The following is a 25669-nucleotide window of genomic DNA, read 5'->3' as shown; positions in this document are numbered from 1 at the left end:
TAAGGCCTTCTGATACTATGCCATCATTCAGATTTCGTGAATTGTCCCCAAATCCAGGGTAATGTACCACATTCAGCTGTTGTCTCTCATTTTATTTTATTTATTTTGAGACAGGATCTTGCTCTGTCACCCAGCCCGGAGTGCAGAGATATGATCATGGCTCACTGCAGCCTCGACCTCCTGGTCTCAGGTGATCCTCCTGCCACGGCCTCTTGAGTAGCTGGGGTTACAGGCACGCACCACCACACCCGGCTGATTTGTCTGTTTTTTAAGACCACGGGGCTGGGGATGTGGGGCTTGCCATCTTGCCCAGGCTTATCTGAAACTCCTGGGTGCAAGCGATCCTCCCACCTCGGCCTCCCCAAGTGCAATGATTACAGGCATGAGCCTTGTTGTGTCTCTTTTTCATATCCCTTAATGAAGAAACAGTTCTTTAGTCTTTGCCTTGTGTCACATTGACATTTTTGAAGAGCCAGATGTTTTGTAAAAGGTCCATCCCTCTGGGCTCGTGTGAGTTTCCTCATTCCACAGAGCTGATGTTGTGTTCTCAGCTCACACATCAGGGGATGCATCATCTCAGTGTGTCCCTTCACTGGTGACAATCTGATTAAACTTTTGTAACTCGATTCAAGGTGCCTCCATTGTAAACATTTCTCTATTGTAAAATTAGAACTTTCCTCTTTGTAAGTAAGACTATATTTTCAGGAATCATTTCTATAGTTTGTAATTAATTAATGTCTTCGGAGGCCAGGCGCAGTGGCTCCCACCTGTAATCCCACCAGCCTTTGGGAGGCTGAGGCGGGCGGATCACGAGGTCAGGAGTTCGAGACCAGCATGTCCAACGTAGTGAAACCCCATCTGTACTAAAAATACAAAAAATTAGCCGGGCATGTTGGTGCACACCTGTAATCCCAGCTACTCGGGAGGCTGAGGCAGGAGAATTGCTTGAACCAAGGAGGCAGAGGTTGCAGTGAGTTGAGATTGTGCCATTGACCTCCAGCCTGGGCGATCTCAAAAAAAACGAAAAAAAAAAGACCGGGCACGGTGGCTCACACCTATAATCCCAGCACTTCGGGAGGCCGAGGCGGGTGGATCACAAGGTCAAGAGATCAAGACCATCCTGGCTAACACGGTGAAACCCCATCTCTACCAAAAGTACAAAAAATTAGCCGGGCGAGGTGGCGGGTGCCTGTAGTCCCAGCTACTCTGGAGGCTGAGGCAGGAGAATGGCATGAACCCAGGATGTGGAGCTGGCAGTGAGCTGAGATCACGCCACTGCACTCTAACCTGGGTGACAGAGCGAGACTCCGTCTGGAAAAAAAGAAAAAAAAAAAAGTCTTCAGGAGAAATACACTGAGACCTTGTAAATATCCCAGCACTGCTCAGACTGACGCCACTGATTGTGGTATCCCCTCCCATCCCTCCTGATCTTCGCCATGGTCCTGAAGATGGGAGCCATGGGATTGTGGCATTTGCAGATGGGGAAGCTGAGGCTGAGAGATGGCTAGTGACTTGCCCAGGGGCACACTGAGTGGGGCAATTCCCAGGTCCTCTGACATCCTGTCTGGGGCTCGCTTTTCTCCCTCTCCACCTTCAGCATTCCCGTCCATCACCCCCAGGTGGGGATCAGCACCCTGACCCTCCCATCTCCTGGGGTGGGTGTGAGGCTCACAGGAGCCAACCTAAGCTGCCCTGTGCTCACATCGTCCCCAGGTGGTGGGATCACTGTAACATAGATGACAGTGGAGGGCCCTGGGGCTCAGAGGGCTGGACCCAGCGCCCAGGAGACAGTACGTGTGAGATGAAGCCTCCATACCATCCACACATAAGCACTGACCTTTTCATCCACATGAGGCCACCCGCTGATTAACGTGGGGGAAGGCTGGGCCCCTGGACCGCTCAGGAGGCTGACCAGGGTGTGACAGGGAGCAGGGCAGGCTGCCTGGGGGTCCCTGGACCAGGCTGGCTGGCAGGGCTGCCCACCACCTCGAGCATTCCCTTGCTCCCTGACCTCATTGTTCCTGGTCCTCTTCTCTTTTTCTCCCCTCTTCCTGGTCCCTGCTGCCCTCCATCAGTCTCCCGTGCACTCCTCTTTTCCCCTCCCCATCTGTTTCTTTTTCCTTCTGGCCAGGAGCCTGGCAGGGAAGCAGTGAGGGGCTGATGGCACCTTTCAAAGAGAGAACACTAGCTGGGTGTGGTAGTGCACATGCAGCCCAGCTACGCAGGAGGCTGTGGCAGAAGGATCCCTTGAGGCCGGGAGTTTGAGATGAGCCTGGGCAACATAGTGAGACCCCTCTTGCCACTTGCTATGGCAAGAGCTAGTGAGACTATGCAGTCATGAACATGGGCACAGGGTCTGGCTTTGAGGGAGGAGCTCAGGACTGCAGTGGCTGTCATTAGTGCCGTGGCTAAGCCACCATACCCTCGGTGCCCCCTTTATCCTGCCTGGGAAATGGTAATAATGCCTTCCTGTCACGCTTCTTGTGAGAATCGAGGGGAACACCCAGAAATCAGTAGCCACATGGGTCCACTTCTTGCCTGCTCTAGTGCAGGCCATCCCGCTCATAAAGGCATGACCTCACCTTATTACCAGGGTCATATGTGTGTTATCCTGGGGCTGAGCAGCCCGCGAGCTGTCCAACGCCAGGCCAGGGGTCAGTCAGCGATGAAGACAGCTCCTTCCTGCTCCAGGGCAGGCCCTGGGCAGGGCCGTGCTGGGGACACAGGGGAGTAGGCCACAGCTCCTACAGGGGAGTTCCTGTGGCAGGAGGATCACGCCCAGCAGCCTGGAAGAGCAAGGGGTGACCCTGCACCCGAGGATCCTGGAAGACCGGGAGGCTCGAGGTTACATGAGGAAGGAGGAACAGCTGGTGCATTCCCAGAGCAGCAGGCTGGCCAGTGTAGCCAGCTGAGGGGGTTCGAGGTGGCAGGAGACAAGGCAGAGCCAGCACTTTTCCCACCTCTGGCTCCCAACCCTGTCCCAGGGGTGCAGAAGAGCAGGCCAAAGTCTGGGACATAGGGCAGAGAAGGAACGTGGTAGGTGGGGCCTTAGAGACCAGCAAGGCCTTGCCCTGGAGGGAGGGCCAGAGACCAGGGCCACCCAGATGCCTGTCCCACCGCCCAAGGCTGACTCCTGCCACCACCACCCCACCCCCACCGGGGTGGCTTCCCATCTCCCGGACCCCCCACGCTACAGGTTCGGCACTCATAGTCGGGTGAGTCGGTCAACAGGAGCAGTTTAGAGACTGTGGGAGCTCACGGAATGGACAGCTGCAGCTTAGGAGGGCTCCAGGGCCGGCTTCCCACAGGAGATGCGCTTGAGCTGAGTTTTGAAGGAATTTCTAGAACAGGCTGAAGAATGGAGGAAGGGCAGCGAGAACAGCCTGTGCAAAGGCAGGGAGTGTGCCCTGGGAAATGGCAGCTTCCACCGAGCAGGCCTCCCAGGGAGCTGGGCGAGGCAGGGACCAGCCACAGAGGGTGGAAAGAGGAGCCCCGTTCCAGGCCTGGCTCCCCTGAGAAGCCCTTGGGCCTGCAGTTGGGAGGTCACTGCCTGCCAGGAAGACCCTGGAGCAGACCAGCTTATTCCAAGGCTCTCCCGGAGGCTACCTGTGTGAAGACCCCAGGGCCTCAGGCCTGGTGCCTGCAGCTTCACCAACCCCCCTCCCCATCCCCCGACAGGGTGCCCCGAGGACACATGGGCCCAGCACCTTTGACCTGCAAATGAAGTTCGTATGTGGCCAGTGCTGGAGGAACGGGCAGGTGGTGGAGCCTGACAAGGACCTCAAGTACTGCAGTGCCAAGGCCCGGCACTGGTGAGTGGGATGCCAGGTGGCGGCTCAGGTGGGATGGGGCCACCCGACCACCACAGGTGTGGAGGCCAACTGAGAGAGGCCAGGGCTCTCCACAGAGGTCACACAGCACACAGGCTGTGCCCTGACCTCTCCCCGACCCTGCTCTGTCCTGCAGCTGGACCAAGGAGCGGCGGGTCCTTCTGGTGATGTCCAAGGCCAAGAGGAAGTGGGTGTCAGTGAGGCCCCTGCCGTCCATTCGCAACTTCCCACAGCAATACGATGTGAGTGCTGGGACGGGGGGCTGGGGGCCCCCGAGGAGGCAGCGATGCTTTCCAGGGGGACTCAGAGGCTCTCCCCATGCCCACCCCGCAGCTCTGCATCCATGCACAGAACGGCCGCAAGTGCCAATATGTGGGGAACTGCTCCTTCGCACACAGCCCGGAGGAGAGGGACATGTGGACCTTCATGAAGGAGAACAAGAGTGAGTGGGCAGATGGGGTGGGCGGGCCCTCCCCTGGAGTCTCTTCAGTGCTGAAAGTCTCAACTCACCAGCGGGCCCAAGAGCGTCTGCTGCACCCCCTTTTGCTGCCTGGGCCCTTCTCCGCCTACCCCAGGCCGGGCCCTCTCTGAGGCCAGGCCCTGAAGCCGAGCAGCCCATCAGCAGGACTTGGGATGCCCATGGCTCCCAAAGCAAGTGGGGACCATGGGGCAGAACGGATGGAGAAGCCCTCAGCAGGTGCCCTGTCCCTGTCCCTGCCCAGTCCTGGACATGCAGCAGACCTATGACATGTGGCTGAAAAAACACAACCCAGGGAAGCCTGGGGAAGGGACTCCCATCAGTTCTCGGGAAGGGGAGAAGCAGATCCAGATGCCCACGGACTACGCAGACATCATGGTAATGCCTCTGCCCTGCATGCTCGGGGCTGTGCTCGGGGCTGTGGTCAGGGCTGTGGTCTGAGCCTCACCTGGGAGGGGCAGCCTGGAGGGCCCAGCTGGCCAGCGCTCAGCCTCTTGAGGGAGGTGGTCCGGGCAGAGGTGTGGGGGAGCAGGCACCCACGATGGCTGTGCCCCTAGATGGGCTACCACTGCTGGCTCTGCGGCAAGAACAGCAACAGCAAGAAGCAGTGGCAGCAGCACATCCAGTCTGAGAAGCACAAGGAGAAGGTCTTCACGTCCGACAGTGACGCCAGCGGCTGGGCCTTCCGCTTCCCCATGGGCGAGTTCCGGCTCTGCGACAGGTGCTCCCGGGAGAGCAGGGCCTGGTGGAACGTGGGGTGGCCCGAGGAGATGGAGTCTGTGGCCAGCTCCGGCTCCTCTTGGCCTGGGGGTGGTGTGCAGAGGGTGGTGAGGCTTGGCTGTGACTGCAGTCATGGGGGTGGTGGGGAAGGCTGGGCTCAGACCTATCCAGACCTCTCATTTGCAGCTGTGGGGCAGATCCCAGAGGGGATCAAGACACCCACGTTTTCCCTGAGCTGGGACCCAGCTGCCCAGGGAGAGGCTTGTCTTGGGGGAGGTCAAGTGGCTGGCCTCAGATTGACAGCCCGGGGTGGGAAGGGCGCAGAGCACGGGCAGTGAGCCTCCTGCCACCCACAGGCTCCAGAGGGGCAAAGCCTGCCCCGATGGGGACAAGTGCCGCTGCGCCCACGGACAGGAGGAGCTCAATGAGTGGCTGGATCGGCGCGAGGTGCTGAAGCAGAAGCTGGCCAAGGCTCGCAAGGACATGCTCCTGTGCCCAAGGGATGACGACTTTGGCAAATACAACTTCCTGCTGCAAGAGGATAGGGACCCTGCCGGTGCCACCCCAGAAGCCCCTGCTGCTGCTGCCGCCGCCGCCACCACCGGGGAGTAGGGCCAGGTGTTGGCCATGGGCGAAGTCCTGGGGTCAGGGGCGGGGTGGGGCCAGAAGGCCTGATAGAAGGGGCAGGGCAGGCCAGCGGGGGTGGGGGGCCGCCCTCATCAGGCAGCCCCCAGCCCCCTGAGGCCCCGTCCATCTTCTCCCCACCTCCGCCCCGGTGTGCGTACCCAGGCGCACATGCTGCAGCCCCCGGAGGCCCCGCTGAAACCTGGGCAGCCCTTCCCCCACCCCCATGGCTCTCCTGGTTGAGGAGGGAGGGGCCTGGCTGACCCCTCCAGCTTCAGCCTCCAGCTTTAACTTATGTCTGCTCCTAATGGGGGCCCAAAGCTCAGGGCTGGGGAGCCTGGGGTCCCCACTTGAATCTGCAGCAGGAGAGTCCTTCGCCCTGGCCCGTCCTCATCCCACCCCCTCCCCCTGGGGGCAAATCAGGACACAACAGAGGGCGGAGGCCCCATTAGCTTTAAAATGTAGCCCCAGGATGGAGCTGGGAACACTGTACTGGCCACTTACCCTCTGGGGCCTCAGCTTCCCCTCGGGAAGGCTGGGAGGAGCTGGGCCGGAGGATCTTTGGAGCTTAAGGAGTTCCCGGCCTTTCTCTGACGCCACCACCTGAACCCTACTCCCTCGTGGGCCAGTGAAAATAGACTGTAGGTCCTCAGAGCCTTCAGAGATGATCCAGCCCAGACCCCATTTTGCAGAGAGGAAAACTGAGGCCTAGAAGGGAGGAGTGGTCTGCCCAGGGTCCCAGCACAAGGCAGAGCTGGGATGAAAACAGGGCTCAAAAGACTCAGGGCCAATTATTGGCCGAGCCCACAGTCCCCTCAGCAGGGATGTGACGGTCTCTGAATCGGTGTGCAGCTGGGGTCCCAGGCAGCGCTGCCTGGGGGCTGGGGAAGGGAGGCCCAGAGGAGGGCTGGCCATGTGAGCACCCCATGAAGGGACTGCCCCCTCCCAAGGATGGTCTCTTTGGGTGCAGCAGCAGAGGTCGCCTCCCGACATGCGCTCTGGGAAAGGTGGCAGAGGGCAGGACACCATGAGCTCAGGATCTGTGTGGGAGGTGGGAAGGGTGGGGGTCTGGGGGATACGGAGAAAAGGGAGGGTTGACCCCGGGCACCATGGGCCACTCCAGGATGGGACACGGCCCCTCTTGGGGACCCAGTATGTCCTCTCCTCTAGACCCAGACATACATTTATAACCGTCTGTCCTAGCCCCTCCCTAATCCCTGGCCCTACCAGCTGTCTGGGACTCCAGTGGACCCGCAGCCCCTGCCCCCACTCACCAAGGCCTCCCTCGTCCCTCTCGTCTGACATGTCTTTGTGCACCCCCTTCCTCTCCACCCCACCCTCCATGGGCAGATTCACCCTCCCCTGGTTCCCCAGACATTCCAGAATGCCCCACACCATTGGCACAGGAGTGGGGCAGCCCCGGAAGGAACCAGGGATTAGGCTGTAGGGGGTGAGAAGGAGAGAGGGGACCACCCCACTCTTCTCAAGCAAGGACTGCCAGCGCGCGCTGACGCAGCGATGGGCTGCCCAGGGCTGAAGGGGACGCTGTTCCTCCCACCGCCACTGCCCAACCTTTCCTGATAATCGTGGCATGCACTCTTTCCTCTTCCCTGCCCCACCCCCTGCCCCCAGCAGGCCAGCACTGCAGAGTTTGGGTGCTGGTGGTGTGGCTGTAGAGGAGGGGAGACCACACCCAAGGTGGGGGCTGTGGCCGTGTGTGGCCGTGATGTCAATGATACTTGTTTTCCCTGATCCGTGGTGTTGCAGTCTGGTGTCACCAGCCTTGTTTCTAGTGTGTATATATGTCGCCCCGTGATGCATATATACACAGGTATTAAATATATCGCTCTATATAATATTATATATGTGTGTGGTATCCAAGGAGTCACTTTTATGAGGGCTAAAGATAAAGAATTTGACCAGAAAATGCAGCCATCCTTGTGTGATTAGGAGGGTTTCAGGGGCCATCGGGCCATGTGCAAGGGGACAGGGACTGGAGCCATGGCTCAGAGGTGATTCAAGCAGCCAAGGGCGGGAGCCACCCTCCCCAGGCCCAACTCTGCTAGCGTCCCAGGCCAGCCCCATGGATTGCGGAGAGAGTGGGAGTGCTCAGGGAAAGAAGGTGATTTGTATTTGTCTCCCCGCTGAAAGGAACAGGATTCAAGTCCCGAGTTTTCATCTTCAGCCTGTGATCTGTCCAGGGACCCTTGGGATCTGGGGCTCCCTGGCCTGGCCAGAGCTGGAGCCCCCACAGGGTAAGGAAGAGAGGGTGGGAGGCAGAGTATGGTGGGGAGGAGGGACAAGAAGGCCCTTTTAATCATGAGGGTAACTATGGCTGTTGTGAGCCTTCTAGGGCCCCTGGCTGGGAGGCTCAGAGGGCTGAATCTGGGACCTGTGTTCACTCCAGCAGGCAGGGACAAGATGGCATGGCAAGCATGGGGGTGGGGTGGGTGGGGAGGGATGCTGCATTTCTCAGCTGGGCAGCCATCAATTTAATGGTCCTTTAAAATGTCTGTGTATTAAAAATTTAAGAATACCACACTTTAATATTAAATATTCATAAGGTCTAGTATCTTGATAATAATGTAGATGTTTTAATAACAATTTTTGTCCTTCTTAAAATAAAATGAAAGAAACTTCTTTTAGCCTTTGTTCTAGAAAATAAACTTGTGCACTTTGACCTCTGTCCCCGAGGTGTCGCTCCTGTTCCTCTCCACCTGGCACTTATATCCAGGGGCCTTAGCTGCTCTGTCCTCATGGGACAGACCTGGCCCGGTGCTAGCTACTCTGAGGAATGCTAAGCACTCCGAGGGGTGAGGGGCAGGTCTGTGTCCTTGTGTATACACGGAGGCCAGCTGACCCCAGCTCCGGCAGCATCTCACTGGCAACGACATGCTGCCACTTGCCACCCTTCCCTGGCTCATCCGCAGCTTGCCTGCTCTCAGCCTTCCACGTGGGGCTACCGGTGGTGCCCACACTTCCCTACACTTACGCTGCCGTGTGCCCAGCTGTGTTCCAGGGCCCACCTCTGCCCTTTCTGGAGGGGGCCATGCCTATGATCCCGAGTGTGATCCCGACCGCAACCCTGGCTCCTGTGAACCCAAAGGAGACTGAAGTCACATGGGTCCAGTTTTCTCATCTTTAAAAGGAGCTGGCGGGGGGGGGGGTCCGGCACAGTGGCTCATGCCTGTAATCCCAGCACTTTGGGAGGCCGACGTGAGTGGATCACCTAAGGTCAGGAGTTTGAGACCAGTCTGGCCAACATGGTGAAAACCCCTCTCTACTAAAAAATACAAAGATTAGCCAGGCATGGTGGCACATGCCTGTAATCCCAGCTACTTGGGAGGTTGAGGCCAGAGAAGTGCTTGAATTTGGGAAGCAGAGGTTGCAGTGAGCTGAGATAGGACCACTGCATTCCAGCCTGGGTGACAGAGCGAGACTCCGTCTCAAAAATAAATAAATAAAAGGAGCTGATACATTAGATCTGGAGTTCTCAGGGACTCAGTCTGCTGGGGTGGGAGGTACTTCGTCAAATCTTTTGGATTGCGCATGGCTGCAGGTGATAGCGGGGGTCCCGTAGGGAGGGACTGCTCATGTCCAAGAGCAAGCTCTCCCAAGCCAGCTTTTTTTTTTTCCTTTTTTTTTTTTTTGAGACAAGAGTCTCACTCTGTCACCCAGGCTGGAGTGCAGTGGCATGACCTCGGCTCACTGCAACCTCTGCCTCCAGGGTTAAAGTGATTCTCCTACCTAGCCTCATGAGTAGTTGGGACTACAGGCGCCCACCACCATGCCCAGCTAATTTTTGTATTTTTGGTAGAGACAGGGTTTCATCATGTTGGCCAGGCTGGTCTTGAACTCCTGACCTCAAGTGATCCACCCATCACCTTGGCCTCCCAAAGTGCTGGGATTACAGGCATGAGCCACCACGCCCGGCTTCCCAGACAGCTTTCAACTGCAGTATGGAGTGGACCAGGACAGAGGTTCGGGACCAGAGAATTGCCTGAAGACACTGGGCCAGGTATGCCGTAGATGCTCAGATGTTTGATAAATGATGGCGCGAGGAACAAAAGCAGCCAGCTTTATTGAGCATCTTGTTCGTAGCTGGTACTGTGCAGACAGTATGTCCGTCCCTCACAGCAGCCCTGGAAGTTCGCTGTCCACGTTTATAGCCCAGAGAGTTTCAGCGAAGGTTCCAAAGACTCTCAGGAAGGAGGCAGAAAAAAGATCGAGAACCACTGGGAACTGGGTATCGGCAAACGTCCCTTCAGCCCTGACATTCTGGAATTCGCAGCACCTCTGCATGCACTGTGAAAAACCAAAGTGGGCCGGGCACGGTGGCTCAAGCCTGTAATCCCAGCACTTTGGGAGGCCGAGTCGGGTGGATCACGAGGTCAGGAGATCGAGACCATCCTGGCTAACACGGTGAAACCCCGTCTCTACTAAAAAATACAAAAAACTAGCCGGGCGAGGTGGTGGGCGCCTGTAGTCCCAGCTGCTCGGGAGGCTGAGGCAGGAGAATGGCGTGAACCGGGAGGCGGAGCTTGCAGTGAGCCGAGATCCGGCCACAGCACTCCAGCCTGGGCGGCAGAGCGAGACTCCGTCTCAAAAAAAAAAAAAAAAAAAAAAAAAAAAAAAGAAAAACCAAAGTGGCGTGGCAAGGCAGAGTTCCCAGAAGAAAAATACAGACTCATCTTTAGGCTGCAGAGATCGTGTGCCTGCATCAAGTTCTTCCCTGAGTGACTCACTCCTGTAATCCTGCCTTGGCAGATCAAGGCAGAAGGATCACTTGAGGCCAGGAGCTTGAGACCAGCCTGAGCAACAGTAAAACCGTATCTCTACCAAAAAAAAAAAAAAAAATGTAAAATTAGTTGGGCATGGTGGTCCACACCTGTGGTCCTAGCTACTTGGGAGGCTGAGGTGGAAGGTTGGCTTGAGCCCAGGAGGTTGAGGCTGCAGTGAGTCATGATCACACCACTGTACTCCAGCCTGAGAGACAGAGCAAGATCGTGTCTCAAAAAAATAAATAAAATAAAGGAACAATTAGAGTAAGACAAGCAGAGGCCAGGCGCGGTGGCTCACACTTGTAATCCCAGCACTTTGGGAGGCCAAGGTGGGTGGATCACGAGATCAGGAGTTCGAGACCAGCCTGGCCAACATGGTGAAACTCCGTCTCGACTAAAAATACAGAAATTAGCTGGGTGTGGTGGCGCACGCCTGTAGTTCCAGCCACTTGGGAGGCTGAGGTGGGAGAACCACTTGAACCCAGGAGGCAGAGGTTGCAGTGAGCTGAGACCATGCCATTGCACTCCAGCCTGAGTGACAGAGTGAGACTCTGTCTTAAAAAAAAAAAAAAAAAGACAAGCAGGACTTCAACACATCTAGTGGAATAAATTTGTAAATTCTTGTCAATTCCCTTAAATTCTCTTCTGGTCCTCATGTGACTCAGATTGGTAAACATCAACTGAGCACCCAGTCCATCCCAGATCCAGGGGATACAAGATTACTTAAGACACTGCTTCCCCTTCAATTCAGTCAGTGCTAAAAGAGACCGACTTAACAGAAGACTGTAGAATGATGTGATCTGGGTGATGGGGGAGACACTCAGGGTACCAGGGGAGGTACCTCATCCAGGCTCAGGAGCCAGGAAGGACTTCCTGGAGGAGGTGAAACTGGAATTGAAGCTTCAAAAAGATTCATTATTGTAATCCATGTCACTTACTGTTCTGCATCTTTCTCTCTCTCTCAATTTTTACTTCACATGTGCAGTTCCATGCACCCGTGTCACCTGGATATTTATGGTCAGTAGCTGATATTCGTCCTATCGATGAGTCAGAGCTGGCTTCAGCAGCTCCCAGTTACTGAACACAGGCCTATGTCTGGTCTTCAGCCCTGTGAGTAGGGGCCTCAGTGAACACGACCAACACAGTGCACCAGCTGCCTCAGCTCTGAACCTTTCCAGAGAAAGCCCTTGACAGTTCTACAAAGAACTGCATCCATCTATCCCACACCTGGAAGCCCTTTGCAGCCTCCCTGGGAAATATCCCCCGGTCCTCAGGAAAATGCAGCCACAGCCACTGGACCTGCTCAACTGATGATCAGTAAGATTATGCCAGCCTCTTCTGGAACCTTCCTTTCGGGTCTAGAAGTGAATATGCGCTGCTGGTCAAGGAGAGACGAGGCACAGGGAACGTATTCTTTTTTTTTTTTTTTTTTTTTTTTTTTTTTTTTTTTTTGAGACAGAGTCTTGCTCTGCCACCCAGGCTGGAGTGCAGTGGCCAGATCTCAGCTCACTGCAAGCTCCGCCTCCGGGTTTACGCCATTCTCCTGCCTCAGCCTCCCGAGTAGCTGGATACAGGCGCCCGCCTCGTCGCCGGCTAGTTTTTTTTTTGTATTTTTAAGTAGAGACAGGGTTTCACCGTATTAGCCAGGATGGTCTCGATCTCCTGACCTCGTGATCCGCCCGTCTCGGCCTCCCAAGTGCTGGATTACAGGCTTGAGCCACCGCGCCGGCCTCTTTTTTTTTTTTTTTTTTTTTTTGAGACGGAGTCTTGCTCTGTCGCCCAGGCTGGAGTGCAGTGGCCGGATCTCAGCTCACTGCAAGCTCCGCCTCCCGGGTTTACCCCCTTCTCCTGCCTCAGCCTCCCTAGTAGCTGGGACTACAGGCGCCCGCCACCACGCCCGGCTAGTTTTTTGTATTTTTTTAGTAGAGACGAGGTTTCACCATGTTAGCCAGGATGGTCCCAATCTCTGACCTCGTGATCCGCCCGTCTCAGCCTCCCAAAGTGCTGGGATTACACGCTTGAGCCACCGCGCCGGCCTTTTTTTTTTTTTTTTTTTTTTTTTTTTTGAGACAGAGTCTTGCTCTTGTCGCCCAGGCTGGAGTGCAGTGACGTGATCTCGGCTCACTGCAAGCTCCGCCTCCCAAGTTCAAGTGATTCTCCTGCCTCAGCCTCCCAAGTAGCTGGGATTACAGGCACGTGCCACCACACTAAGCTAATTTTTGTGTTTTTGGTAGAGACAGGGTTTCTCCATGTTGGCCAGGCTGGTCAAGAATTCCTGACCTCAGGTGATCCGCCCACCTCGGCCTCCCAAAGTGCTGGGATTACAGGAGTGAGCCACTGTGCCTGGCTGAGAATATATTCTTGATAAAGTTCTCCCTCAGCCCGGCCTCTCAGCTGCACAAGGTGTTAGATGTTCTTGTGGGGCCACTGTGACTCTGACTCCAGACTCCTCTCTGGCATTACAGCCCCCTGCAGAGACACAGCTGTAGGCACAAAGACCACCACATTCCTAGTGAACTGGGGGTACATACAGTTCATGAAAACTCAAGCACAGGGCATGGGATGGAAAGGCCACCAACAGACCTCAGACCATCTGCAGTGGACATCAGACCCCTGAGCTAGGAAGTCCAAGAAGTGCAGACAATCCCAACACTCCCGGCATGTGGCCCCCATCCGAAGGTCTCTAGGTATGCATATGGCCTTCCCTTCCCACTACCTCTTGCCTCCCTGGCTCCCTGGCCCAGCAACCCACTGGTGTGGGCCCTATCTGACCTAGGGGATGCTGCCAGCTGGACACTGTGAGTGCCGACTGGGGGCTGCCAACATGGACTCCCGGTGGTGTGAAAGTTCTCTAAGGATAGGGAGTTGCCTGGCTGGGTATGTTATTAAACTTTGAATTCCTCATGGGGTTTAGGCTGGTGCCAGGTATGTGATAAGCACTCATTCATGGTCTCAGAGGCTTAGGACATCTGCACATTAAAAGGAGCCTGCAGAGGCCAGCGCGGTGGCTCACGCCTGTAATCCCAGCACTTTGGGAGGCTGAGGTGGGTGGATTACCTGAGGTCAGGAGTTCGAGACCAGCCTGGCCAACATGGAGAAACCCCGTCTGTACTCAAAATATAAAATTGGTCAGGCACAGTGGCGCATGCCTGTAATCCCAGCTACTCGGGAGGCTGAGGCAGGAGAATTGCTTGAACCTGGAGGTGGAGGTTGCAGTGAGCTGAGATCACGCCATTGCACTCCAGCCTGGGCAACAAGAGCAAAACTCCATCTCAAAAAAAAAAAAAAAAAGGGAGCCTGAAGAGAGCTCACAGGAGTGAATCTCCAAGAGAAAAACGTCTTGCAGCAGGTGGTATGTTTGAGAAATACAGGGTGCTTCCTATTCCTTTTGAGATCGTACTGATGGACACCTGCCTACTCCACCTTTGTGATAAGCGGTCTTCCACTCAAGAGAATTCCTGGGCCAAGGGGCCGGGCGCGGTGGCTCAAGCCTGTAATCCCAGCACTTTGGGAGGCCGAGTCGGGTGGATCACGAGGTCAGGAGATCGAGACCATCCTGGCTAACACGGTGAAACCCCGTCTCTACTAAAAAATACAAAAAACTAGCCGGGCGAGGTGGCGGGCGCCTGTAGTCCCAGCTGCTCGGGAGGCTGAGGCAGGAGAATGGCGTGAACCCGGGAGGCGGAGCTTGCAGTGAGCCGAGATCCGGCCACAGCACTCCAGCCTGGGCGACAGAGCGAGACTCCGTCTCAAAAAAAAAAAAAAAAAAAAAAAAAAAAAAAAAAAGAATTCCTGGGCCAAGGAATGCTGAATGTGGCAGCGCAGCCTGAGTCCACCCCTTCCCGCAAATCACAGGTCAGCTGGGGCCCTCCACACCAGGCCCACTCTCAGCCTTACCTTCACCTCAGGGTTGCAGAGCAAGGGGCACTGGCCAGGGCTCTGGCTGGAAACAGCAGTAAGGGGGTCTCTTCTTTGTAGTCACAAAACACTCTCTGCTGGTCAAAACACACAACTCTGCAAAATTAAATGTTTTGTGTGTGTCATAAATATATACATATATATGCTTACTTTTGCATAAAGAAACATTGGGGTATGAGAAAGAGGGACAGGGATAGAAAGGACATTTCTAAAGTATACTTCATTGAGGCTGGGCACGGTGGCTTACGCCTATAATCCCAGCACTCTGGGAGGCTGAGGAGGGTGGATCACCTGAGGTCAGGAGTTTGAAATCAGCCTGGCCAACAATGTGAAACCCTGCCTCTACTAATAATACAAAAATCAGCCAGGCATAATGGTGCGTGCCTGTAATCACAGCTACTTGGGAGGCTGAGGCAGGAACCTGGTAGGCAGAGATTGCAGGAGCTGAAATCCCGCTACTGTACTGCAGCCTGGGCAACAGAATGAAACTGTGTCTCTAAATAAACAAATAAACAAACCTTATCGGAGGTTTTGAGCTTTGAGCCACGTACTGTTTTTTTTTTTCAAAAGTTAAAATTGGCTGGGCGCGGTGGCTCAAGCCTGTAATCCCAGCACTTTGGGAGGCCGAGGTGGGTGGATCACAAGGTCAGGATATCGAGACCATCCTGGCTAACATGGTGAAACCCCGTCTCTACTAAAAATATAAAAAAATTAGCGGGGCGTGGTGGCGGGCGCCTGTAGTCCCAGCTACTCAGGTGGCTGAGGCAGGAGAATGGCGTGAACCCGGGAGGTGGAGTTTGCAGTGAGCTGAGATCGCGCCACTGCACTCCAGCCTGGGCGACAGAGCGAGACTCTGCCTCAAAAAAAAAAAAAAAAAAAAAGTTAAAATTGGCCGGCGCGGTGGCTCAATCCTGTAATCCCAGCACTTTGGGAGGCCGAGACGGGCGGATCACGAGGTCAGGAGATCGAGACCATCCTGGCTAACATGGTGAAACTCCCGTCTCTACTAAAAAATACAAAAAACTAGCCGGGCGAGGTGGCGGGCGCCTTTAGTCCCAGCTACTCGGGAGGCTGAGGCAGGAGAATGGCGTGAACCTGGGAGGCGGAACTTGCAGTGAGCTGAGATCCGGCCACTGCACTCCAGCCTGGGTGACAGCGAGACTCCATCTCAAAAAAACAAAAATTAAAATTAATTTTTATTTAATTTGGGAAAGAGCATAATTTGGGGAGGGTCATTAGGGAGGGAAGGAGGGTAATTAGCGGATAAGCTGGGATCATGGGGAAAGGAAGAAGCCAGAGGGGGCTCCTGGAGTATTTTTGATTCTGTACAAAATGGAATTTTGGGAAACAACAAAGGACTGCTTAGAAACCAGCTACAGGCGGACCGGGTGCGGTGGCTCAGCCTGTAATTCCAGCACTGTGGGAGGCCGAGGCAGGCGGATCATCTGAGGTCAGGAGTTCGAGACCAGCCTGGCCAACATGGTGAAATCCTGTCTCTACTAAAAACTACAAAAATTAACCGGACGTGGTGGCAGGTGCCTTAATCCCAGCTACTTGGGAGGCAGAGGTAGGAGAATCGTTTGAACCCGGGAGGTGGAGGTTGCAGTGGGCCAGGATAAAGTCATTGCACTCAAACCTGGGGGACAAGAGCAATAATTCTCTCAAAAAGAAAAAAAAAAGAAGGAAAAAGAAAAGCCAGCTACAGGCCAGAGGCAGTATTCACACCCGTAATCCCAGGACTTTGGGAGGCCAAGACCGGAGGATGGCTTGAACCCAGGATTTGAGACCAGCCTGGGCAACAGTGAGACCCTGTCTTTACACAAGAAAAAAAAAGTCCAGTGTGGCAGCATGCACCTATAGTCCCAGCTACTCGCAAGGATAAGGCAGTGAGCCATGATCCCACCACTAGACTTCAGCCTGAGGAACAAAAACCCTATCTCAAAAAAAAAAAAAAAAAAAAATCTGCTACCATGCAGAAACCCAGTATTTATGCAGCCCACCTGGAGCTTCAGAGCCATAGAACTAGAGCTGAACTGCACCTTAGAGGTCACTACATTAGGTGGTTCGGGAACTGAGATCCAGAGTTGCTGCCAAGCTTGCTCAAGATCCCACAGCAATGTACGGCAGAATCGAGAACCTGGCATCCCCTGACAAGTCTGGCTTTGCTCTGATGCTGGTCTGAGGTGGACAGTGACATTCAGAACCTTGGCTTTACCCACACATCCAAGTAACCCGAAGACCACAGGGGCCACCGTCCTGGTGGGAGGGTATGAGAGGGGACCACAGCAAACAGCCAACTGGCACCTTAAGCCCCCACGATGACTGGGAAGCAGGGATTCCTTATCCAGGACAAGCCAGAAGCAGGCTGGCAGAGCTGCCCCCCTTTCAGTGGTGCCTGGTCTCCTGGCCCCTGCCCCTTTTCCCTCCCCCCTGAAGACCAAAGAACCAAGCAGTAGGTTTTGTCACTTCCTCTTGGGGAACAGGCTTCAGGCTGTGCAGATGGTATAAATCCCCAGTTATGCATGCCACATGTACACTGGCGTGCCTTGCAGGGTAAGCGTGCAGGGCATAAACACAGCATCAAAACACGCCACAAGCCCTTGAGGCTCACCAACTCATAGGAGAAGGCATGATGACCACCCGCGTCCCTGCATCTGCCAACACAGGGTATCTTGTGCTGGGCTGCCTGAGGTACTGTCCTTGCCTGTCATCCTCCTTTTCTCTTGCAGCCTTAGGTCCCAGCCCCGGATGGTTTCTACTGCGTGCCTGGGCCTCCAGGGCTCCTCCGTGCCGATGCATGCTTGCTGTGGGCGTGGAGCTTACCATTCTCACCTGGCAGCCCCAGTTATGGCTCCCAGCCTGGGGGAGAACTTCCCTTTCCAAAGTTAGATAACAGGCTGGGCTCTGTCAGAGGATTGGCGCGACAGCTCCACGTGCTGCAGCTGGCGCAGGGCCAGGCCCGCCCTGCCAAGCAGCGGGAAGGGAAGGCCTGGCTGCAGCCGGAGCTGGCAGGTGGCCAAGCCGGGGGTGGACGGGCGGGCCGGGACTGGTGCTGGCCATTGGCTGCCTCAAGGCTCCCACCCCGCCTGCCTCCCCTTAGCCTGCGGCTTTGGCCGGCCCCTGCCTCTCCAGCTGCTTCTGAACTCCCTGGAAAAAGCACCTCCTGCTGGGCTGTGTGAGCTGCGACTGGTTCCCAGTGGCCCCTGCCATGGACATGCCCGAGGTCCTCAAGTCCCTGCTGGAGCACTCTCTGCCTTGGCCAGAGAAGAGAACAGGTAGGTGCGCAGGTGACCTGCAATGGCTGGCTGCCCAGGTACTCGAGGGTGCGAGGGGGCAGCCACAAGCACAGTGGCAGGACAGGCATCTCCAAGCCAGGGAGGGTCCCGGTAGTGGTGTGCCCTTGGTCTCAGGGTGCAGAGTGCGGAGAGGGGTTTGAGGAGGCATGTGTCACACCGGCTCTGGGACTGTTTCCTAGGCCTGCCGGATTTGGGGAAGCCATGGCCAGTGTGTGGCCACTGACAGGTGCTGTGCTCATGTGGGACCAGGACACAACAGGCGGTCCTGTTGAAAGAATTTGGCTGGATGCTGACTGCTTATGAAGCTCCCTCCCGCTGAACGCTGCGGGTGGCAGAGTTGCAGGGACTGTGGATTTGGGCAGCAGGAGCCTGGGTCTGAAGCAAAGGCTTTCCTTGGTGCGCCTGCTGCAGCTCCCGCTTGCCGGAGGGCTGAACTCGTGGATGGGATGGAAGCTGTTATGTAACAGGACCACAAGGCTCCAAGCCCTGCGTTCCTAGGATACCACAGGCAAAACACGCGCGAGGGAGGAGAGAGGAGGGCGTGGACCAAGGGGCAGACCTGGTGGCCAGCACCAGTTGTCTCCTAAGTCCTGCCTGGGAACCCCACGGCCAGATTAGTTCGGGAGAGAATCCTGATAAGTCTCTCTCCAAATCTCTTCTGTTCCCAGACTTCAGGGGTCACCCCCAGGTCCCCAGGGCTCCAGCTCCTCCTTGCCTTTAAAGGGACCCAGCTGGCCTCTGCTGCCTGAGTCTGACTTGGGCGCCTGGGGTGTCCTCTCAGGGGACCTTTCTCAGGCCTCCCTCTCATCCTGCTGTGCCAGCACCTGCTACCTAGCATCACCAGGTGGCCCTGGTGGTCCCTGCAGGAATTCCTTCCCCAGGATGCTCTCAGCCCATTCCCAAACCAGAGCCAGGAGACAGACCCCACAGCCCCTGGCCTCCCTTCACCCCTCTGGAACCGGGTGTGGGTTTGCTTGTGCTAAATCAGGAAATCAGGAAAGGAGGGTCAGCAGGTTCTGTTCCTAAGGACACATTGCCCGAACGGGAAGGGGGTTCTGGGAGCTGAGGGCAGGGGCTCTCAAGCTCTCGCATGCAGCTCTGGGCTCAGGCCCCTCCGACCACACCCCACACTGTCAAACGCTGGGACAGTCCAGGCCACCCTCCAAGATGAGTGTCACAGAAGGCGCTCCTGGGGCCTCCTAGCACTGGGGATACCAGTTGTTCACCAGGAGAAGCCCACCTCCTCAGGGAAGCCCTCTGCAAGTCAGCCTGAGGGATCTGCCCCCGTTTGGAATCCACACTCACAAACAAGCCACAGCTGACTTTTCTGGCCTCTGAGTGGCCTGTGAGGGTTGGCAGAGCTGAACACCTATCCAAAAGCTAAGGTAGATGGTCCCCTCCTTGGTCCAGGAACCCAGGAAGGGTGGTGCAGCCCCTGCTGGCTCCCCTCAGGTGTCCCAGGATGTCCCCCAGCACGCACACGAAGGGCGAGGCTGCCAGTGGGGCAGGGAGGATTCTCAGGGGCGACTCGGGGCACTGCTCCTCAGATGAGGATAACAAGGCCTTTGAAGTGTGGCAGCAGCTGCCAGTCTCTGGCTCCCAGCTGGTCTGCAGAGCCCTGCAATAGCCAAAAAGTCCCCTCCCTCACTGTGGATGAGCGAAGTCAGGGCCTGGCACATAGGGGACCGCCCGAGGTTTCAGGCAGAGCTTTGCCGAGCACTGGCAAGCTGTGGCCGAGAATGAGTTAGTCCAGCATGGCTGGGCAGGTCCAAGGGGTGTGGGCCAGTCTTGGGTCACCTCCTGTCACTTCATGTGGCGTCTCACTGAGGGTGAGAAGCATGAGGTCCCACGGGACTGACAGATGCTTGCGGCCAACTGCTAGATAAAATGGGGGGAAGAGGGTTGAAGAACCACAGGGGTCACAATGACCGCAGCACATTATCGCCCCCTAATCTGCAATCAGTTTCCCAAAGCTGCCCGAATCTCCAGACCATTTATAAACACACATGCCTACCCGAAAAGCAATAGACTTTGTTGAAAAGACGGTATATCCGCCACACAATGATTACGGAATTACTTGCCATTGGGGACCATGTACTTAAGTTGTCGTCGAAGTGGCTTCTCTCCCATCTCCCACTGCTCTGACTTTGGGTTTGAATGGGAGAAAGACGACGGAGACCAGGTGCTCCAGAAAACAGGGATGCCCTCAGGCCCGCGGGCCCTTGCTTTGGTGGACTTCCTGCTGCTCCCATCCGGTGGAAGGGGGCAGTTCTCTTTGGAGGACTGTTTACAAACTCCCTATTTTCTCTTCTTTCTCCTGCCTCACGGCTGTGCTTCAGCACGCATTTAGGTCACGTGCAGAGCGTATCTCGCCTCCAGTGGGAGGGAAGTGTACAGGAAAGCCGTGCGGAGTGTGAGAAACTCCAGGTGTGCTCTATGCTCTCTGCTCCATGCAGTCTCTCACTCCACTTTCTTTTCTTTCTTTCCTTTTTTTTGAGACACAGTCTTGCTCTATCGCCAGGCTGGAGTGTGTGCAGTGGTGCAATTTCAGCTCACTGCAACCTCCGCCTCCCGGCAGAGAGAATTTAAGCAATTCTCCTGCCTCAGCCATCCAAGTACCTGGGACTACTGGCACCGCCACCATGCCAGGCTAATTTTTGTATGTTTAGTAGAGACGGGGTTTCACCATGTTGGCCAGGATGGTCTTGATCTCTTGACCTCGTGATCCGCCCGCCTTGGCCTCCCAAAGTGTTGGGATTACAGGTGTGAGCCACTGCGCCCACTGTTCTTTTGTTGTTGTTGTTGGTTTTTTTAGACATTATCTCACTCTGTTGCCCAGGCTGGAGTGCAGTGGTGCAATGTCAGCTCACTGCAACCTCTACCTCCCATGTTCAAGCAATTCTCCTGCCTCAGCCCCTTGAGTAGCTAGGATTACAAGCACCTGCCACCACGCCCAGCTAATTTTTGTATTTTTAGTAGAGACGGGTTTCACCATGTTGGCCAGGCTGGTCTCAAACTCCTGACCTCCAGTGATCCAGCTGCCTCGGCCTCCCAAAGTGCTGGGATTACAGGCGTGAGTCACTGCACCCTGCCTCATTTCGTTTTCTAGTTCGATGATACCCCTTGAAACCCAGACTTGGGGCCCCTCTCCCTCATGCTGCCCCTGGGCCTCCCAGCCCAGTCCATGTAGACCTTCCCTCTTTCCTGTCCCTGGATAAACAGACTTTCTCCACCAGAAGTGACCAGCTCCCAGACTCTCTTGGCTTCCAGCGACAATGGCTGCTTGGTGGCCTTCACTCTAGGCCATGAGTTCAAATAATTTCCCTTTTGGTAGAGAAATCCATTTCCAACAAAAGGGTGGGTCTGTAGCCCAAGCCCTGACTCAGTTTCCCCTCTATGTCCCTGGGCCCTAAATCCTGAAGAACACTCTTCGTGTCTTCACTCCCACCCTGTCTCCCAAGGATCCTTTTCCAAGAGTTGATTCTGCTCCGGACTGCTCACTCCAGCTCTCACGTCTTTCTCTTCCAGCTTCTAGAAAGACATGTGTCTCTAAATCATGTGATTAGCTTTTTATACCCTATCCTTCCCTCTCCCATGGGGCCTTGGCTATGCTTAGAGATACCCCTCCCATTTTCCTGTCATCTCCAGTCACTCAGGCCTCCGTTTCAGGGAGTTGTGGAGCCTGAACATACACCTCGAAGGCTGAACAAGGCCTTTGCTTTGGGCTGGGCAGGTGGCATCCCCACCTAGAGGCACTCCTGATCTAGAATCCTTTCTGGACAAGGCAGCATGGCCCTGGGAAGAGAGCAGGGGGCTTATGATCAGAGTCAGGACACAAATCCTAATTCTACAACCCACTGGTTGGGACTTGCCCCCCTCTCTCTCCATCTCCAGACTTTAAAAAGCAGAAAAGAATATCTGTGTCACGAGCTTGTTGCCAAGATTAAGTGAGTTATCCCATGTGAAAGTGTCTGCAAACCGTGAGGTGCCATGCTGATTTTCTCTGTGAAAGACAAACAGCAGCATGGCCTGGCATCGTGCGCCTTCTACCTACATCCCACTTGCAACCTGACCCTCATTCCCTTCTTTCCACCTTCCTTTGAAGAACTGGATGTTACAAGTTGGTGTGTACACACACACACACACACACACACACACACACACACGGCTGTCTCCTTGGAAACACGTGCTGAGGCTCCTAGAGGCATGGTGCCATCTGCCCTGCACGCAACAGGACAGCCCCATTTCACAACAGGCAGGATCTCAGCAGGACTTGCTGGGGCGGAGGCAGGGGTACAGGAAGAGAGAGCCTTGGTGTCATCCTCTTGGTGGATTGGGACAAATGAGCCAAGAGGGTGGACTCGGTGCAGCCTGGGCTCTCCTGCGCTTGGCCTGAGTAAAGGGCCCTGTGTTTGCCTACATGCACAGCCTGGGAACCAGAGCAAAACTGAGAAATCGAGGAGTTTGCTTTCAGGGACGAGGATAGGGGAGAGGGCCTTCTACGTGCTGGACATGCTAGCTCATTTAATCCTCACTACCTCCTTGTCAATGGTATATTTCCCCTGTTCTTCTGGTGAGAACATGAACTCAGAGACACTGGTTACCCTCAGGGCCAGTCTCTCTCTTCTTCCTTCCCACCCTAGGAGCCCAGAGCCTTCTTCTCTACCTGCCCCCCACCCCATCCCTTCAGAGAAATGAGAAACTCATTCTCACCAAGTGCCAGGCATTGATGGCAGCGTCGAGGAGTGCCCCTTCCAGATGGCTAGGCTGCTACAGGACGGGCTCCTGGCTTGACAGCCACCATCTCCTGAGCGTGTGCCAGGACTGTATTGCATGCTCCTATGTCATTATCTGTGCAATGGCTCTGTAAGGAAGGTATGATCATCCACTCTACAAATGAGGACATCAACGCTCAGAGAGGGAAGGCCACACAGTTGTTGAAGGATTCAAACCCAGTTCCTCCTGACACCAGGCTCTTGCCTACTCATAGGGTTCTCTGGGCTCTGAAAGCATGTCTCGGGCGGTAGCTCTTGGTCGCCCAGCCACTCATCATGTGCTTCCAGAGCCTTTGCTATGCTTGGGGAGCCCGGGGTGAATGAAACCAACTCTACCCTTGCTCCCCTGGTGTTTGGATTCTAGAGGGGAGACACAATCAGCTGTGTTAGGCAGGAGGCGGTGGTGGTCAGGACCAGCCTCTCCCAGGGAGAGGCATTTGAACCAAGACCTGGAGGCCTGGAGGGTGAGGAAGAGGCAGCTACCCGAGGAACTTTCAGGCTGTGGGAAGAGCACCCGCAAAGGCCCTTCCTGGGACGGGAAAGACAAAACAGGTCTCAGGAATAAAAGGCCACTATGGCTGCAGAAAGCAAGCAAGGGGGAGAGGAGTACGAGGTGAGCAGCTGCGGAGCCTTGACAGTCATAAAGAGGAGTGATGCTGTCATCTCCCTGTCTGTAAGGACCCCCCCCCCACTTACTATTCTTGGGGAAGTAGCTGGTGGGGAGAAATGAGGTATCCCCAGAACAATCCAAGCAGGAATTACAGTAGCGTTAACTTTAACTGAGCCCATGCTATAGGCCAGGTGGTGTCCTAGCACTGTGCCTGAATGGACTCCTTTACTTCGGACACCAAGGTACAGAGAGGTTCAATAATTTGCCCAAGATCACCAACAAATACAGTTAACCCTTGACTACCACGGGGATTAGGAATGCTGCACTGCATGCAGTGGAAAATCTGCATATAATTTTTGACTCCCCAAAAGCTTTACCACCAATAGCCTACTGTTGATGGGAAGCCTTACAGATAACATCAACAGTTGATGAACATATATTTTGTATATGTATTATATACCGTATTTTTTTTTAGACGGAGTCTCACTCTGTCGCCCAGGTTGGAGTGCAGTGGCATGATCTAGGCTCACTGCAACCTCTGCCTCCTGGGTTCAAGTGATTCTCCTGCCTTGACCTCCCGAGTAGCTGGGATTATAGGCGTCCACCACCATGTCCGGATAATTTTTGTATTTTTAGTAGAGATGGGGTTTCACCATCTTGGCCAGGCTGGTCTCGAACTCCTGACCTCGTGATCTACCCGCCTTGGCCTCCCAAAGTGCTGGGATGACAGGTGTGAGTCACCACGCCCGGCCTGTTTTTTTTGTTTCTTTGTTTTTTGTTTTTTTGGGGGGGAGACGGAGTCTCTGTCACCCAGGCTGGAGTGCAATGGCGTGGTCTCGGTTCACTGCAACCTCCGCCTCTGGGGTTCAAGCGATTCTCCTGCCTCAGCCTCCCGAGTAGCTGAGACTACAGGTGCGCACCATCACACCCGGCTAATTTTTGTATTTTTAGTACAGACAGGGTTTCACTATGTTGGCCAGGCTGGTCTGGAACTCCTGACCTCGTGATCTGCCTGCCTCAGCCTCCCAAAGTGCTGGGACTACAGGCATGAGCCACCACACCCGGCCTATATAATGTATTCTTACAACAAAGTAAGCTAGAGAAAAGAAAATGTTATTAAGAAAATCATGGCCGAGAGCAGTGGCTCATGCCTGTAATCCCAGCACTTTGGGAGGCTAAAGTGGGAGAGTACTTGAGCCCAGGAGTTTGAGACCAGCCTGAGCAACATAGTGAAACCCTGTATCTACAAAAAAATCAAAAATTAACCAGGCAAGGTAGTGCACACCTGAAATCCAAGCTACTCTGGAGGTTGGGGCAGGAGGATTGCTTGAGACCAGCAGTTCAAGGCTGCAGTGAGCTATGACAGCACCACTGCACTCCAGCCTGGAGGACAGAGCGAAACTGTCTCAAAAAAAAAAAAGAAAGAAAGAAAGAAAATAATAACAGAAAATACACTTACTCTTAACTAAGTTGATCATTGTAAAGGTCTTCATCCTTGTCTCCATACTGAGTAGGCTGAGGAAGAGGAGGAGGTGGAGGAAGAAGAGGGGTTGATCTTGTTGTTTCAGGGGTAGCAGAAGTGGAAGGGGAGACAGGAGAGGCAGGCAAACTTATTGTAACTTTTGTTGAAAAAAATCCACATGTAAGTAGACTTATGCAGTTCAAGCCCCTGTTGTTCAAGGGCCAACTAAAGTGGAAGCAGAAGTCAGCCCCATGGGGTCTGGCTCCAGAGCCCCACCTCTGTCCTCCCAGCACAGCTTTGACTGCAGAAACCGTGGCTATCAGGTAGCGGTTTCTGAGACATCACAGAGGGCAGAGGTGAGGGCTTCTCTCTGGAAAGGGCACTCTTCGGGCAGCTCTCCATTTGCAGACCAAGCCCTGGTAGCAAACAGAATGCAAGACAAACAGGAAACTAGCACTTTTGAGAGGAGGGCAAGAATCAGTGAAGAGCCTCCACCCACCACTTCTCCCCTGGAACACACTGAGACCAAGGTACAAACCGCAGAGCCCAGCCACAGGCATGCGGGCTAAAAAGGAGAGCTGCTGAGAAGGCTTGTGCGGGCAGACTTGCCGAAGGATGGCTCACGTTTGCTGTTCCAGGTTCAACTGTGAATCAAACACAGTGACTGTTATTTAACATTATTAATGCTCCAAATGCATATCACTTAGCTCTGAAACGTTTGGTTAACCGTCCTACTAGCACCAAGAACAAAGCAAGCCAACAAATATTTACTGATCGGGTGGGAATTTTTTAAAAAAAGAAAAAAGAAAAAAAAAGTATATTTTTACTGAGTTACTACCCTGAACAAAGCACTGTGCCCTCCTGCATTTGATTTGGGCAAAAGACACAGATAACCAGGCTTTGTTAGAGCTCAATGGAAGAAGCCTTATCACCCTCCTGCTCTCACACATCCCAGGCCCATGTCCCATTTTCAGTAACTCAGAAAACAGAATGGGACTGTTCTGTTTTTTTTTTTTTTTTTTTTTTTTTGAGATGGAGTCTCGCTCTGTCGCCCAGGCTGGAGTGCTGTGGCCGGATCTCGGCTCACTGCAAGCTCCGCCTCCCGGTTCACGCCATTCTCCTGCCTCAGCCTCCCGAGCAGCTGGGACTACAGGCGCCCACCACCTCGCCCGGCT

The 25669-nt window shown here is 54.7% G+C and overlaps 3 protein-coding genes and 1 long non-coding RNA gene across 6 annotated transcripts in view; 3 read left to right on the top strand and 1 right to left on the bottom strand.

Moving 5' to 3' along the window:
- Nucleotides 1-8332, top strand: part of ZC3H7B (zinc finger CCCH-type containing 7B) — a 64974-nt gene extending 56642 nt beyond the window's left edge. For all 3 annotated transcript variants that reach the window (XM_033233816.1, XM_033233817.1, XM_033233818.1), the window contains 6 exons: nt 3679-3812; nt 3967-4072; nt 4164-4272; nt 4553-4686; nt 4866-5029; nt 5385-8332. In XM_033233816.1, coding sequence (XP_033089707.1) covers nt 3679-3812; nt 3967-4072; nt 4164-4272; nt 4553-4686; nt 4866-5029; nt 5385-5640 — 903 coding nt within the window. In that variant the 3' untranslated portion in view covers nt 5641-8332. The remainder of the gene's footprint in view (nt 1-3678; nt 3813-3966; nt 4073-4163; nt 4273-4552; nt 4687-4865; nt 5030-5384) is intronic.
- A 4338-nt stretch (nt 8333-12670) lies between these two features.
- On the bottom strand, nt 12671-15838 carry LOC117096420. The gene is made up of 3 exons (XR_004442478.1): nt 15447-15838; nt 14331-14447; nt 12671-12916 (listed from the first exon to the last, which is right to left on the bottom strand). It is a non-coding gene; the product is annotated as an uncharacterized LOC117096420 (long non-coding RNA).
- A 1516-nt stretch (nt 15839-17354) lies between these two features.
- The window catches only part of TEF (TEF transcription factor, PAR bZIP family member), a 31553-nt gene continuing 23238 nt past the window's right edge, over nt 17355-25669 (top strand). The window contains exon 1 of the mRNA XM_033233815.1: nt 17355-17626. Coding sequence (XP_033089706.1) covers nt 17560-17626 — 67 coding nt within the window. The 5' untranslated portion in view covers nt 17355-17559. The remainder of the gene's footprint in view (nt 17627-25669) is intronic.
- LOC117096732 lies at nt 19110-23768 on the top strand. Its single transcript, XM_033234135.1, is given in 6 exon segments — nt 19110-19253; nt 19910-20050; nt 20052-20079; nt 20082-20127; nt 20129-20168; nt 23532-23768. Coding segments are annotated over 6 exon segments (636 nt in total).

Source organism: Trachypithecus francoisi, unplaced genomic scaffold (assembly GCF_009764315.1).
Source record: "Trachypithecus francoisi isolate TF-2019V2 unplaced genomic scaffold, Tfra_2.0 Lachesis_group14, whole genome shotgun sequence".
NCBI classification, from domain to species: Eukaryota; Metazoa; Chordata; class Mammalia; order Primates; family Cercopithecidae; genus Trachypithecus; species Trachypithecus francoisi.
Note: the sequence above shows the minus strand (reverse complement) of the source record. Positions and strands in the feature narration are given on the sequence as shown.